This window comes from Emydura macquarii, unplaced genomic scaffold (assembly GCF_026122565.2).
Source record: "Emydura macquarii macquarii isolate MOO-44397 ecotype Brisbane River unplaced genomic scaffold, CSIRO-AGI_Emac_v2 contig_2948, whole genome shotgun sequence".
Classification (NCBI taxonomy): Eukaryota; Metazoa; Chordata; order Testudines; family Chelidae; genus Emydura; species Emydura macquarii.
The window spans coordinates 1-16,526 of NW_027133085.1; the positions used below are offsets into that span (position 1 = coordinate 1).

The 16,526-nt window shown below is 41.8% G+C and overlaps 1 protein-coding gene across 1 annotated transcript in view; it reads left to right on the plus strand.

The window, feature by feature from the left end:
• The first annotated feature begins 2,632 nt into the window (after positions 1–2,632).
• GALNT12 (polypeptide N-acetylgalactosaminyltransferase 12) overlaps positions 2,633–16,526 on the plus strand; it is a 76,519-nt gene continuing 62,625 nt past the window's right edge. Inside the window, exons 1-3 of the mRNA XM_067569887.1 lie at positions 2,633–3,126; positions 7,568–7,737; positions 11,959–12,148. Of these exons, the coding sequence (XP_067425988.1) occupies positions 2,747–3,126; positions 7,568–7,737; positions 11,959–12,148 (740 nt within the window). The 5' untranslated portion in view covers positions 2,633–2,746. The remainder of the gene's footprint in view (positions 3,127–7,567; positions 7,738–11,958; positions 12,149–16,526) is intronic.

Here is a 16,526-nt window from a genome sequence, read left to right on the forward strand (position 1 = left end):
CGGGTTGTAGAATGTTCTCAAGTGGTTCCTCCATCAAACCCATAACATATGCATGAGGCTGAGCACCGCTTGGAAAGACATATGCATGCATTGGAGAGGGCTGGCTAACAGAAAATCTTTCCTCTGCACTGATGTGGGGTTAAGGGACATGGCAAAGAAGAAAAACTCTGCTTGGGCTGTGACTATATTTGGAGCAGAGAGGCCAGGATAACCAAAGCTGGGGCCCAGGCCCAGGAATCAGAAGACCTGCCATTTTCTATTCCTGGCTCTGTGACCACGAGCGAGTCTCATCACGTGTTCCTGGGTTTCCCCCAACTATAAAATAGAGATAATCAAGGTTTTTTTTATTATCCCCATTTTACAGGGTGGGACACTGAGTCACAGAGAAGGTTCCATGAGTACATGCTCCGTCCATCCAAAATCTTAAAAGCATGGAAATAAAAGGAAAGATCTGAGTATTCCTTTCCACCTTCATGCTGTCTACAGCACTTTTGATAACTCACTCCAACGCTCCATAGGCTTTTCACTTCCATCTCCAACAGATATCAAAAAGCAATATGTATCCTAACTTCATCAAACTTGCAATCTAATGCAAAACCAGAAAAATGACCTCATATTGTTTTTTTTAATCAACAGGTCAGCCTATCTGACTACTGCCCATTTCATGCAGTTGCAAAGTTATTCCGTCTTAATACTGCTAAGGAAACTTCAGCACGCTGCAAGTAAAGAAAGCAGAGGGCTGGGAGAGCAAGTGCTGGAGTCCAGTTGCAACGAGAGATCAAGGAGAGCCAGAAGTGTAGGTTGGTAAGCTGGACTGGCTAGAGTACAATGCAGCAACTGAAGCCAGGGGAACCTAAATTATGAGCTGCTGAAGCCAGCGGCAAGCTCTCTCCTTCACTTCATTTGGAGCAATGAGGTTCTGAGACAGGAGTGGACTGACAAGGCCTATGGAACCTAGAGAACGTACAATCAAAAACAGTGTTGCTGCATAATAAAGGTCAAATATTTATTTGGTCAAATATTTTCAGCTATTGGCCATAGTTTGTGTGTTTGGGGGCAGCAGGACTTTAAAGCATTGTAGAGACACACAAGGGCTGGTGGGGGAGGGGAGAGGTCCTGTGTATCCACTCCTATGCCATGGCTTTGCCCCCACTTGGAGTGACAGTGGCAGTGTCCTCGTCCATTCCCAGAGAGTCAGAGACAGTGTAATGGAGCCCCCTTCTTCTTTCAGTAGTGGCAGCAGGGGTCTCCCAATGCTACTTGTTCCAGTAGTCAAGGTGGGTCTGAGCGGGTGGGCAAAGCCTTCACTGCTCTTCTTTTACAGAGTCCTCTGCTGGGGTGGGCTTGGCATGTCTCGCACCTCCTCAGCAGGGAATCTGGGGAGTTAACTCTCTGCTAATGCACACCCACCTCTGGGCTGTTGCTCTGGGCTATCCACAGACTCAGGCAGATGTCACAGTCACATTTTCAAGCTTCTCTTTGCACCATGAGAACTAGAAACATGTTTTAAAATGAAAGATAAAATACTGATGTAATCACATGGGATCCTAGACACAGGCATACATTGTGTATGCCTTAATCTGATGCTGTCTGGGAGGTAAAAGGGATGAGAACTAAAGCCAGGTTTACTCTAAAAAGTTAAATTGACCTACCTATGTCACTCAGAGGTGTGAGAAATCCACATCTCTGATCAACGTAGTTAAGCCGACCTAACACCCGATGTAGACAGCACTAGGTTGACAGAAAGCCTACTGCCTCTTGGGGAAATGGATTAACTAGTAAATGGCTACATTGACACACTAGCTTTGTCACTGTAGCGGTTTAAGTGTAGACATAGCCTTAAGGCTTTTCATGGATCCAAAATGAATTAGCAGTGTTGTGAAATTTTAGGTGATCTTGTGGAATTTGGCCCTGTTGCGCCATAGAATGAGTACTGCTAACCCTAACCATTCAAAAATCATGCTAGACACCCCTAAATCCCAAGGGGTTGGTTTATTTTCTGCAGCTTTGAGCCTTTGGGGTCTACTTGGGTCACACGTTCCAGGTTTTTCCTGCAAATCAGTTGGGCTGGAAATAAAAAGAAGTTCTTAATCCCATGACTCCACGTGCTAGACTTTTTGAGAAAAACACCAACTACCATGAAGCCTGCAATACAACTGTGAGAACAGCATCCCTGAGTGCAATGGGGCTTTGACTAGAAGTACTGCTCCGAGCTCTTCCTGTTACTAGGCAGCTCTCCATGGGCAGCTGTTTCCTGCCTGGGACGCTTTCCTGTCAACGAGCAGCATTTTGGGAGGCCAGGCTTTTTCTAGCTGCTTTCCAGAGTCGCAGTCCCAGGACCTGCAGCGACAAGCAGCCGTGGGTGTGAGCGCGGCAAGGCCCCCCACCGCCCGGGGTGGTCGGTACAAGCTGAGCAAGGCAGCAAACGCTCAACTCCCCCGGTAAGAGCTCCGGACGAGCGCGAGCTCTGTGCCTATGGAGTGCAGCAGCGGCGGCTGGGTTTCCGCAATGCTGGGCTGAGGCGGAACCAGGCGATTCCGGCTCTGCCCCCAGGTCCTGCTGGCGGGGCGGGGCGGAGCGGAGGGAGCGAGGAGCTGCTTGGCGGAGCATCCGGCTGGGTTTCCTGGAGGGGGCGGGAGCGTTGGGGCCGGCTCGCTCTCTCGGCTCTGTTGCTCCTGCAGGTGTGTGAAACTTTGCGAAGTTCCCGGGCCGGTCAGGAGCGCGCGCCCCCGGCCGCAGCGCGGGGATGGCCGGCCGCGGCAAGTGGTGGGGCAGGCGGGGCCGGGCCCCCCGGGGAGGTGGGGCGCTGCTGGCCGTGGGGCTGCTGGCGACCTTGGGCTTCCTGGTGTGGCGGCGCGGCCCCCCGGAGAGCGAGGCGGCGCGTCCTGCCCGCGGAGCCCCCCAGCCGCCACTGCCCGCGGAGCCCGAGCGCCCGCGGAAACCCGTGTACGAGAAGCCGCCCCTGGAGCCGGGGGCGCTGGGCGAGCTGGGCCAGGCTGTGCGGCTGGAGCTCAACCCGACCGAGAGGAGCCGCCAGGAGGAGAGTATCCGGCAGCACCAGATCAACATCTACCTGAGCGACCGCATCTCCCTGCACCGCCGCCTGCCCGAGCGCTGGCACCCGCTGTGAGTACCCGGCCACCCCCCCGCCCCTCAGCCCCGAGCACGCAGCTTCCCACCTACTGCAACCAGCCTTCCCCCTCCTGCGCCGCGCCGCGCCCCGAGATCTCCCACTGGCGCGCCAGGAGGCTTGGCCCGGCACCAGCACGCCGTTTTGTCCCCTCGTTCGCCCTCGGCGAGCGACTGAGCTGAGCGTGATGTCCCGTGCCTTTCTGGGCCTCAGAAGTTGCACAGCGAGCCACCACATCAGGAACGGAGCCGCGAGGCCCTTGTTTCTGCCCCTGGGTGCAGTGAATGCTACTGCTCTTTACATCTTTATTTAATAAGCTAGCCTTGAAAGAGTCTGTGTACCAGTACAGGGCGTGCCACAGGGCAGCAGTCTGCCCTCTGAGCAAAGTTAGCTGTTGAGTTTAATTGCCTGTCCTTTACTCACATACAGCCCGGTAGTAACCTTGCATATGATTTTTCGAAGTGTTTAAAAATGAATGAACCATCCCCTTAAACTCTAAAACTGTAGGACATCTTACTGTATTTTGTAGGCTTGTTTAAAGGACATGGAAATAGTTTTTGGCAGTGTGGGTGTGGAGACTGGGGAGAGTCAGTTTCCTTGGATTGCAGTAGTAATCTTAAACAAATATGCTTTATATATTTGCTCAAGTCCAAACCAGTGCTGTTTAGCATTAGCTTCTATGATTGACTGACCATGGGATATGGCCCTCTTGTATGTCCACATGCACAAATGCTCCCAGTGGTGCACATGTTGCAACAACCACTGTTCAGGTTAGCCTTACTCAAAACAAGACTAACAGCTATGTGGCCAACACTGTGACGCTCCACTGGTGCAGTGCTAGTGGGGGTGAAAACTGCTGATGTATTAAACTTGACAACACACACAATTCTCCCTCTGCCGCTCAACAGTACACAAGAATCTGTTTGATGGAGTATGTGGTCTATTTTCTAAAACCACCCCTAATGTTACGAATAGTGCTGCACATGTCTTGAAGTTCATTTCTGTGCTGAACATCTACTTGTACCATATCTTTAAACACTTGCATGAAGTTTTTCTTAATCAGAGTAATCATGGGAACAGTCAAACTCCCAAAACCTTTCCTCCCCCCCCCCCTCCCCCCAGGTCAGTGCCAATTTCCAGTCCTTTTCTGGAAACATAAGCCAGAGTGAATGCTCAATAGGAAGATTTTCTACTGAAGCTTTTGAAAAAGCAGTCATAAGGCACTGGAGGCAGCTGCTATGAGGTGTGCAGGATGTTCCCATCAGTCCTGTGGAAAATAAGACTGAAATCCAAAGCACTTGTAGTTCATACACTTTCCACTACTGCCTGCTGAACTTGTGGATGATGTTTACTCTGTGGAATATCACTTGTGAGTACAGACAATATTTACAAACTAGGGAGAGTGAATTGTACTTTTCATCTGGAATGCGAGACAGTGGCTACAGAATTTCATGATGAGGGCATGAGTCCTTTTTTGTAGATAGCACCAACATTATCGAATCAGACCACAAGGATGAGCATAGCACTCTCCATAGAGAAAGTGGCAACAGCCCTCTTGAATTTGGCTACCCCTGACTGGATACCAATTTGGAGTTGGGAAATGTGTGGTGGATGTGGTTGGGGTGAAGATTTGTAGGAACGTCTCATCAAAATGGCAAATGTGCTAGAGATCGCAGACAGATGTAAGCAGTTGAGCAAACTGTGCAAGAGCTGTCCAGATGGAACACATTTACCTATTCTGCCCCTTTCCATCCCACTCTCCCAATAAGCCCAAGAGTACATTAAGAAAAACCTATTGCTACTTAATGGTGATTTAGCACTTTGTGAATATTGTGAGAGGTTCATACCTGCCTAATCCATTTTATTTAATGTTTGTGTATGTACTGCAGAGGATAGCCAAACCGCTGATGTAACTGTGTAGCAGGAATTTAAAAATGGAGACAATTTCTAAAGGGAAGGGATACAGAAGTATCAGAATAGGTGTCATGTTCTGGGGGAGCAATTGAGAATAGTGAGGGGCTGTTTCACCACCTGCCCTGTAACACTAGGTTCCCTTCAAGCACAGCAGTGAGTTGGTTTACAGTAAAAAATAAAACAAATTTATTAACAATAGGACATAGGTTAAGTGATGCCAGGTAAAAGGAATAAAGTTAGAAAGGGTTATAAACGAATAAAAGTGAAAACACACATCCAAAAGTCTAAACCTTAATCGAGCAAGGTACGGGTTTTGTTAAAGATGGTTTTTCTTCTCAGTTATTCTTCTTTCCAACCCTGGCTTACTTTCCCTTGATCAGAACCTTCCACAGAAATATAAGATGTTGGCTTCTCTTGGCTTCTTAGGTGAAAGGTCTTTGCCTAAAGAGGTTTCTCATCTCAGTTCCCAGAAACTTCAACCTCTCTGCACCAGCTGGTTGAAGAACCCATCTTTCTCAGCTTTCAAGAGCTCTGGCCCCTTGTGTCTGTCTAGTGATGGATGCCAAAATGGCATTTGTCTCTGCTGATTATCTCTCTCAAAGTTCAGTGACCTGATTCAAGAGGCAGGATGTGCTGTTCTTTTCTTCCTGTGGTCTTCACAACCGCCTGCTGATTGGAATGTAAATGGAGCCTCCATTGTTTTTGATCACATCTTGCTTAATGTCATTGGAGATGGGCAGAGAGCTATGATATTCTCTCCTGTCTAGGAGAGACCTGTCTCTCCCTTTGTTGTTCACAGACTGTAAAGCACAATATTAATGAGTATCCATAATTCCTTATGTAGCATTAATACATAGAGTTCACAATGATATTAATCACAAGTGTGTCATAGGCTTTCATAAAACACCTCACTCATTATATGTTTTTAATACAGTAGTATTGTACAATCAGTTAATTCAGCTGCTTATCAGTTGAGGTTCAGATCCCATCTTTACAGCCCAAATCAAGTTCCTCTTTACAGCTGATATGTAGACCCGGTGCTATCTCCTTTCCCACTTGTTAGCTTGATAGCTTTTTTATCTAATATGTAAATGAACCTTCATTGTCTCTGCCTGATGATCAGGATAGTCAGAGAAACAAACATATTCCTTTGTCTAGGGCAGACTTGTTTACCAACATACATCATGCATGAATATTAATGATCAATGAGTTATTAGTTTTCCAATGATATATTACATGCCACCTATTATATACAGATTATGACATCAGTGAATTGACCAGAGACCTGGATTTATGGCTTATTACAACAATCTATAACCACTTGTTATGGTTAAATACCAAAATGTAATAATAGTAGAAGGCGTAAACAGCAACATTTATACTTAAAGTTGTTGAAACATTTCCGTTCTAAAGGGCCAGAAGGCTCTTAAATTTACAGTCTACTCATCTGGTAGATTTGGAAGTTTCTTCAGACAATGCTTCTACTGGTATAGAAAAATAGCATTTTTGTAGTAAATCATTTTTGTGGATGGGTAAGCCAAAGCAAATTCAATCTATTTGATGTGGAATTGTTGCCAGGCAGGGGCATGGTATATTCTGCCCTCTGTTTCCATATAGCAAGTAAAAATGCTGAAAAATATAAATTGTTCCCAGATTCCTTGATCTTCCCCTCCGATCACAATGCTGTAAAGACCTTATTGATCATAGTATGCTTGGAATCTCACAACTCTAGTTTTAGGCCTGTGGTTATGGATTACCCCTGGAATTCTATGTGAACTTTTTATCAAAGGATACTAGTATTTATGGTGTCTGATGGCCATTTTTCAAAATATTCAACAAGATCGTGAATTTGCTTTCCTTCTGCAAAGCTAATTATGTGTGGACTTTTATGCCTTTCTTTGTTCTTGAGGTCTTCAGTGTCTCCAGCATTTCTGTGGACTTCGCAGAATTATGGCACTATGCTGCACAAATTCCATAGTCTTTATCCGTTACTGAATTTTCTCTAGATATATTTTTTTGCTTTTTCTGTAGTAGTAAATTTGCTATTTAGCACTTCCACTTGATTCTCCAGCTTTCAAATTTAGCAGAAGTTAAGGTACCAGTAACTTGGGCAAAAAATAATAACAGATCTTAGTTGTTGCAATTTCCTCACTGGATGTGCCGTTCAATGGTGAGCTGGCTGCAGCAGCCACCATTTCTCCCATTGTAGCACTCTTCCTTAATTTGACATCCTTTTCTGTTCGGATAGAGATTGCATGTGAATGAGCCAAAGGCATCTTTCCTTGTCTTTTTAATGTTGGGATATTTTTGGAAATTTAGCTGTAAAACTGAAGTTAGACCCTCCTGAATAACAGCTTCCTTACTGAGCACATTACATGACCTCTGACATTGATACTTTAAATTCTTGATGTGTTCTTGTTAAAAAATAATAATCACACTACATGCAGTCTTCTTTAAAAATTCTTTTCTGAAAATTTACAGATAATTTCACACTTTTACTAAATTGGGTCCCATTATTTACAGGTGCAAAGAGAAGAAATACGATTATCATAATCTGCCGAAAACCTCAGTTGTAATAGCTTTTTATAATGAGGCTTGGTCAACACTTCTGCGAACAGTTCATAGTGTTCTTGAGACATCCCCAGATATTCTGCTGGAAGAAGTTATCCTTGTGGATGATTATAGTGACAAAGGTAGGTATTTTATTCTATAAATAACTATTTTCTTGTCACACAGACAAGGTGGTTTAGGTAAAAGTCCACAGGGGCAGAAACTATACTGATATGGTAATGGCACACTTTTGTAACTGTTATATCTAGATATACTGTTGCTTGAAATCTCTCTTACTTTGCCATGCTGGTGGAACTGTCAATCAAACTGTACACTAAGATGAGAGGAAGAACAGTCTAATGGTTATAGTACTAACTTGAGACTTCAGAGGCCTGGATTCAGTTCCCTGGTCCACTGCTGGCTTCTGTATGACTTTGAACAAGTCCCTTTTGGGTCTCTAGGCCTCCGTCCCCCATCTGTACCTTATCTCATATAGATGTTGTGAGAATAAAGACAATGAAGATTGTGAGGCACTCAGATACTACAGTAATGGGAACCATGTAAGATGTGCAGTAAAAATATTAGATGTAGTTTTGTCATCTACTCATGTTTATAACATCATTATACTCTGGCTATTTACAAATATTGTTATATCAAATAAATGACTTACTAGCCTTATACATCTTTTTTTTAAATTGCTACTTATCTTTTAAAAGTTTTCAGGATTTCAGGATATACTGCTAAGATATATAATGCATGTTTACAGTTCTTTCATTCTAAAATGTGATTTTGAATGTATGTGGAAGAATGAAGCATTTTTTTTCACATTCCTGTGGAATAGTTTTTTAAAAGTAAGGGTTATATTTGTAGAGGACAAGGAAGATAGTGGGTGGAATTACTTGTGTCCAAAGTTCACTTGAAGGGGGAAATATGGAAAATTCTGAAAAATTTAATTATCAAGAATATTTTGGTACTAACATAACTTGTTTAAAATTCTTACTTTTCTCTTTTTTTAAACCTCAACTTGATTTCCCTGTACTATTAATTGATAAGGCCAACAATGAAGGATTGTAAAATGGGTGTAAAATTTTATACACAAACAAATGGTATATTTAAGCCACTGGTCCTTTCTGTTTCTACAAAGTTCTGCTCTTTTACGCCACAACTTATTTCTGAATGTTTTTATATTATACTAGCACATCTAGATTCTGAAATGCTACTCAACTATTTTTTTTAATTGTGATGTACCACATCAAAAAAGGATCTTTGTCACAGTCTGGGTATCTTAAAACATCTTTTAAAAAACTACATAAAATGTATATATTTTGAAATATACATTTTATGTTTCAACACGTGCAATATAGAAAGCTATTGTCCACATCTTGTATTAAACATACTGCTATTTATTTTTGTATGTATAATTAAAATACTGTAAATATCTTAAATGGCCACACTAATACAATATTAAGATTGGAAAATATAAATATATACTTCAGGGAATGGTTCCCTGCTGCATGATCAGTCACATGTGGCATCCCAGGCAGAGCATGAGCAGGACTTTTCCAGTCGATCCTCCTAACTGTCATGTTGCCAGGCAATAGAAGTGAGAGCAAGGATGCTCTCTCTCCTGGACTGGCAATGTGGAAGAGGAGGAGGAAGCTAACTGATTCAAATATAAAGGAGAGGCAAAGAGGGGGACAGGAGCAGAGGGGGAAAGTGACGGGGCAGAGGGGTGCGGATTGAAGATTAAGCCTGTCTCGCTGTTAAACCAAAATGATTAAATCAATACAAACCTAAATATTTCCTTTTTAGAACAGTTTCCTTTCCACAGAAAATTGGTCTGCTTTTCAGCCCTTTTCTAAACTTTCACCAAAATGTTCACAGATAAAAGACTGATTACTGCAATATTGTACTATCATTGATGTAGATGGGATGATTTCAGCTATTGTACTTTTTTTTAAAGGAAAAGCATATCTCCAAGTCCATTCACTTCCAGATTGTATTTTCAGAAGATAAATTCTTATAAGGGACTACTAAGAGTGTATGCAGGAAATATGCCCTTGTAGGGTTTTTTCCAAAATGCCTGTTCTGATTTTCATTTGTCATCTCTCTGAAAACTCAGAAAGTCCACTTTGAACATTTGTATGGAGCTCTAAACCATTTTCTGCTTACAGTGCTCTGGTGGCACACAGGCATTGTACCTAGTCCGGCATATTGCACACAAACATTGGAATAAAAGCGTAATTGCATTTTTATAGTTTCAGCTGATAATCTTGATATTGCAGTGAATTACATCTTTCAGCTCATTCCAAATGAACATCAGAGAAGGAGCCTGGATATTTATGCATATTAGTCTGCCTGAAATGACTTTCAGCCTCTTGATCAAGACCTCCTAGCACAATTCCATGAACCATTGGAGAGCTCCACTGTATACCAGATGAATTTCGGTTTCCCAGTTAAACCTGCTATCAGAAGCAAGTCACTCAGAGTACTCAGGATCACCCAGGGTAATTCTGAGTGTGTTTTCTAAATTGAATGCTGGTCTGTGGCTGCTTTAGTGTTGTATATAGAGCTCCTTTTTTATGCTACATAAACAGCAGCCCCATGGTACCTTTAATTTACACCTGAGGATTATAGTTGTAAAGACATTTCCAGCCCTCTTCATTGCAGAGTGAAGATTTTTGGGGGCACACCCATCTTTTTTCTAAAATAACATCCTTTCTTGCCTCTTGAAATAAATGTTTTCTCCTTGCCCATATAAAGCTACTTAAATGATTTTACATTGTCTCAAAATTCTCTCCATAAAATTTTAGGTGCAAATGAGATGTACATTCCCTGAACATTTCTTTGCAATAGTGGCTGGAAGTCCCCAAAAGTATTGGTGGCCTTATTGTGCCTATGATGCATACTCCATAGAAAGACGTAGCCCTTGACCTGAATAATTCAGTCTGGCCCAGAGCAGATATTTTAAGTAGAAAGGTGCCTGTTTAAAATAGCCATTATTCAGAGCAGAACCACACTTCAAAGGAGTACATTTTTCAAAAAATGTTTTATACTAACTATACATATACACTTTTCAATTGGAAATACAGGGTTAGATTCTTGGTCCTGTCTTAAGTTTCCTTTGCACCATGGGAGCAATGCAACCAGAACGTAAAGCTCCTTCAAACTTGCAGCTGAGCATTCCCCCAGGCACAGAGAAATATTTGATTGGTGTAAAGCTGGTATAGCTGCTTTAACCCAAGATGGAGTAATTTTAAATGATGATTTAAATCATTTGGTGGCTTTGTTTGCTTGCTTGGTTTTAAACCATTAATTTAGATCAAGTTGTGGCTTAGTAAAATCAGAAGCATTAAAAATTAAGGCCCTCACCTTTCAAACCCTTAAATAGGTACATAAGTACTCTTGTGAATATTCCCCCTTGATTTCAGTTGGACAGCTTGTGCTTAAGTTAAGCAGGTGCATAACTTTGCAGCATGGGCATGTATATTTGTGTTTTTATTAAGAACTTTTCTCTTAGTGACGTAAAATCTTTGTTGTTTCAAAACAAAATTGTTTCCGTTTTAATAAAGAAAAGCTGTTTAAACTTTTAATACATTAACAAAGTTATTGTGAGGTTTTTTTGTACACAGGCCAAAATGTTCAATATAGGATTAGACTCCTAAAATGTGGGATTTTCAAAAGCACTGATGTGATTTAGGAGTACACATCCTATTGACTTCAGACTGCAAACCCTAGTGGAGGAGAACAGCCTGGACAAAGCATTTCAGTTTTCTTGACATGTGGAAATTCAATATACTGGAAGGTGTTGTTGGTTGCAAATGTAGCCCAGGCTATCCGTTTATCAGTTTTTGAGTTTGTGGTGTTCTTCCAATAAGAATGTTATTGGGGCCCATCATTTGTCTTTTATAGCATTAATGACCATTACGTTTGAAACTTCTTAGTAAAAAAAAAACAAAAACAAAAACTGAAATTCTACTAACAGTTAGGAAACTAATTTAAAGAAACAAGTATAAAGCATCCACTTCAGCAATTTAAGGATATATATATATACATATATATATATATATATATATATATATATATATATATAAGAAAGCAAATAAATAGCAACATGAAAATAAAACTTTGACTTTAAACTTTTTAAAAATTGATTTAAATAAAATTATTTTTTAAAAGAAATCATGATTTTTGTCCACTCTAGTTTTACACTGCCCATTCCCTTGCCCTATCCAGGTATAGGGGACATGCCAGGATGGGGAGAAGACAGTCCAGATCACCCAGCACTGGTATCTTTTCACCAGTGTATTACAACAGTGCTTTAAATACTTTTTTTTTTTTTTTAAACAACTTCTTTGTAACAGAACATTTAAAGAAACGTCTGGAAAACTATGTGGCTGGTTTACGCAAAGTACGTCTTATTCGCGCTAATAAAAGAGAAGGATTGGTTCGAGCTCGACTGCTGGGAGCTTCTTTAGCAAAAGGGGATGTTTTGACATTTCTTGATTGCCACTGTGAATGTCATGAAGGCTGGCTTGAACCACTACTGGAAAGGTAAAGTTTACTAAATGCTTTTTTTATAATAAACTTGAGAAAAAAGGGCCAGCTGGAAAATTCCTGCATTTGTAGAGATAGCGAAAATATCATTATCCAATAGTTACTGTAGGAGAGTAAAGAGCTAAAAGCTGGACAAGTGGTCAGGACTAAATTACAGGAAACGGGATCAAGGCAAAGGCAAACCTTGTTTCTGCTAATTGGTGTGAATTTTAGTTAGAATCTGTTATCTTTCTTCTTCTCCTCCCTTCCTGGCCATCTGCACAGGGGATGAGTCTATCGCCATTCCTGTGCAAGGCCTTTTGGTGGGAAGAAAGCATACTGTTATGGATAAAAGAATTGTAAAGTAACCCCCTCATTGCTCACTCGCAGCGTCGAGGTGGAATGAGCAGGCAATAAAGGATTCTGTCTCCCCAATCTACCCCCGGGACAACCTGTTTGATTTTTTTATCCATAACAGTATGTAAATGTATACATTTTCAGCAACTCCCCATAGACCCCTATTGGTTACATTGACACCTATAAAATGAGTATTAACAACTACGTAATGAATACAATTATACCCGCCCCTGTTTGTTGTTTACCGGATTACCATACAGAAGTCAGGCACATCACCTTAAAACCTATTAATTTTACACTAACATTCTTTGAAGTAAAGGCATGCCAGGGGGCGAAGGAAGATAATGCTTTCTTCCCACCAAAAGGCCTTGCACAGGAATGGCGATAGACTCATTCCCTGCCCAGATGGCCAGGAAGGGAGGAGAAGAAGAGAGATAACAGACTCTAACTAAAATTCACACCAATTAGCAGAAACAAGGTTTGCCCTTGCCTTGACCTCGTTCCCTGTAATTTAGGTCTGGCCACTTGTCCAGTGTTTAACTCTTTACTCTCCTACAGTTAACACAATGTGATTTCTGAGAGAATGCAAGTATTTACTATTTGAAGTGCAACAGAATGGTAAATATTCAGTTTATGTAATAGTAAATAGTGTTTCTCTATTGAACAGATTAATAGCTTAGTTGAATTAGAGGTTCGAAGATCCAATTTCCTTTTTCCCAAAGGAATGAGGGATTGTTTCCAGGAAGAGGGTACAAACTTTTATGTGGAACACTCTTGATTTTGCACCTAATTTGGTGTTTGTGATTAGAACTGGGTAAAAATTTTTGACCACAACTTTTTTTCATCATTTGGGTCAACCAAAACATATTGCGAATTTGTATCAATTTTGGCAAATTATTTCTGTTGTGGGGAAAAAAAGGAGATAAAATTCAGAAAGGTCAAAATGGTGAGTTTTAACATTTCCACAGTGAACAGTTTGTCTTTCAGGCTAGATTCACAAGGGGACTTGCATTCACAAATTGGAAGAGGTGGTGGAGATGGTGTTGTCTCTTACACGCTATAGACCAGGGGTTAGGACAATCACCTGGGAGAGGGAGACTGGGCTCAAGTCCCTGCTCTAGAGAAAGGATTCAAACCTGGGTCTCCCACACACCAGGTGAGTGCTCTAACCATTAGGCATAAAATATAAGGAGGGACCACCACTATCATTTCTCTTCCTCTGTTTTGCGAATGTCATTGGCACTGCAGTCTTCATGTGAATCTAAGCCTTTGCTTTTAACAGAAAAGGCTAAAAGTGCCCAACTTTTAAAATGATTTTTTTTTCCAATTGTTTGGAGCTGCCAGTGAAGCAAAAAATCAATTATTCACACAGCTGTGTTGGTGACCACATTGTCATCCTGTTAGGGGATCAAGGAACAGTTCTGGAGACATTCAGTTAAAGACAGAGGTTCACTATCTCAGTGCAAGATACACATAAGCAAGTTGGAAATGAGGGTAAAGAAGAACGTGCTTTCCTAGTCTTCAAGCAATCTATCCTTTCCAGATACGTATATAATAAAAAGGGCTGTGTGAGGTGCTATGCAGAAGGGTATTGAAAGGGGAAGAATTGAGGTTGTGTCTACACAGACTATAATTGAGTTCTGTATATTCTGATGTTTTGATTTACAGCTGTCATTTGACACATACTCCACCCCCATCACAGAATGATGTGGAATCCAAGCCTTCATTTAACAGAAAAAATCATGGAATACCGCATCTACTTTCAATTAAAACATTTGTAATTCTATTGCAGCTTCGCCCACCTATTTCAACCATACTACACATCTACTAAATATGCTTGTCTTTTTCCTAGTTTGGATGGAGCCATAGATGTTCCCACAGCAGAGTTTAGCTTCCCTCATGCACTATAAACAATGCCATACCTTTTTCCTTCTTCCTGCTGCTCAAAGCCACATCCAGACCTCTTCTGATGCCAGAGCTACATTTGCAAATATTTACACTACACTAGATTTTACAAAGATTATATTGCAGATAGGAGACTATATTCAACCCTTCCCAAAGGCACCAGCTCTTGCTGAGGATAAAGGACATAATCCAAACCCATTTAAAGTCAATAGACTCCCATTGAGTATAGTAGACTTTGAAGAAGGGACCAAAAAGAACAACTTTACAAAAACCACAGGTGAGATTTCCAAAACTGCCTTGCCCTAAGGGGTTTAGGAGCATGCATCACATTGACTTTCAATGGACACATGCGCCTCAGTTCTTTAGGCATGTCTGATGGCTTGTCCCAAAGTAACTGATTTGTTTTTTAAACTGACTTGTTTAAAAACAACTTGTCTGATTTGTTTCCTCTAAATTTCACCTCTGGGACAGGAACATGCATAAAATTCCAGATATATTAGATTAATTGTAGCAGACTAAATGGAAGACTGCAAGGAAAGGGGATTAAAAGAATCAGAATTTTAACAGCCAGCAACTGAACAACCTTACATGTGAAGAGGCAGTCTCTAAGTAGTAACTTCTTTACAGTTTAGGTAAGCCAGAAGATGGCAGTCTTGGGAAGGACTTTAGATAAATAGTCTGATTTTCATGACTGAAAATATAGTGAATTGCCTTCCATACGACTCTAGACAGTGCAGCAATTCCTAATCAGGTGATCTCAGAATCTGGATGCCTTTTGTGAGGATGGAACACAAGTTAACTGTTTCTTTCTTGTGTACTGAATATATTTGGGTGATCTGGTTAATTCTTAATTTACAGAAAAAGCAGATTTTTTGTTGTTTGCTGATTGGCTTTCTTTTGTAATTGCACCTCTGTGGCAGTTACCTATTTTTTTAATGTACAGCAAAACATTTTCTGATAAATTTTTCTTTGAGTTACGTGTCAATGTGGATCCCTCTGTAAGTGCACATGCACCTCCTCATGTATGTGAGAACAGAGTTGTTTTGAATAGCAGCGTCCATCATGGCTGCTCATGCATCCTGTGCTTCCTCATACTTCCAAATGAGCACATAAAGAGCTGGGTTGCTCCCTCAGTTCCCTCTTACAGCCCAGAACCTGATGACCACTCCGCCTGCTACTTCTTACCTCAAGCTAAACTTCAAAACCTTCTAAAGTTTTCGGAGCCACTTCTGATCTACTCCATTTGACCACCAGGAATTGATGCAACCCATCAGGACTGAAGTCTGTTGCTCATATTCTGACTCCCATAGACACATCTTTGAGCAAGACTCCTTATCATGGCAGACACCAAGCCTGTGGGCTTCAAACTCTGTGCATCCAATGATGGACTAATTCCTCTGAAGGATGGGCACAGTAGGTATCTATTGCCTGGGGGAATTGCACATTCTGAGAAGATACTTGTTTTCCTCTGCTAGAATGTGTAAGTCACAAAACGCAAGGTGTAATTGCCATCTGCTGGAAGAGTCCATGAAGGTCTCCTCAGACCCTGAGGAAATGAGCTCTGGAATCCTACTAGTGGACAAGCCAGCATGATCCAGCGCCACACTGAAGAAGCAGGTGATGCCTAAGACTAGCCTAGAGGAGAAAGCGCTGAGGAAAGATCAAGCACCAACTTCAGTACCAGCTCCAAAGCAGACTTCAGTATCAGTGCTGAAGTCAGGCACTGAGAGGGGCCACTCCGAACACGGAGGCAGAAGCTCAAGAAGGAGTGCAAAGTACAAACGCTTCTAAGTCTCCAGAGAAGAATCCACCAGGCCATACATGGTGTCAAGGCCTGGGGAGAAGCAGCAACCTACAATGTAGCAACTCCTCCAACATCAATCCCAGCTTCACTGATGCACCCCTCAGCCTTGACCCTAGCCTCAGGAAATGGGACACATCGACAGGCCATGCTGTCTCACCACAGAGAATAAAAATCTACTATAATGGACAGTCTCTCTCTCTCTCTCAACACCAAGGCATTCTCTGTCAGGGCACTGGCAGCATTGACTGCCTCTTTCAGTCTTTGAAATCTTGAAGGCACCGATGTGAAGCAACCCACCAACTTTTGTTAGACATTATGCACTTGACGTGG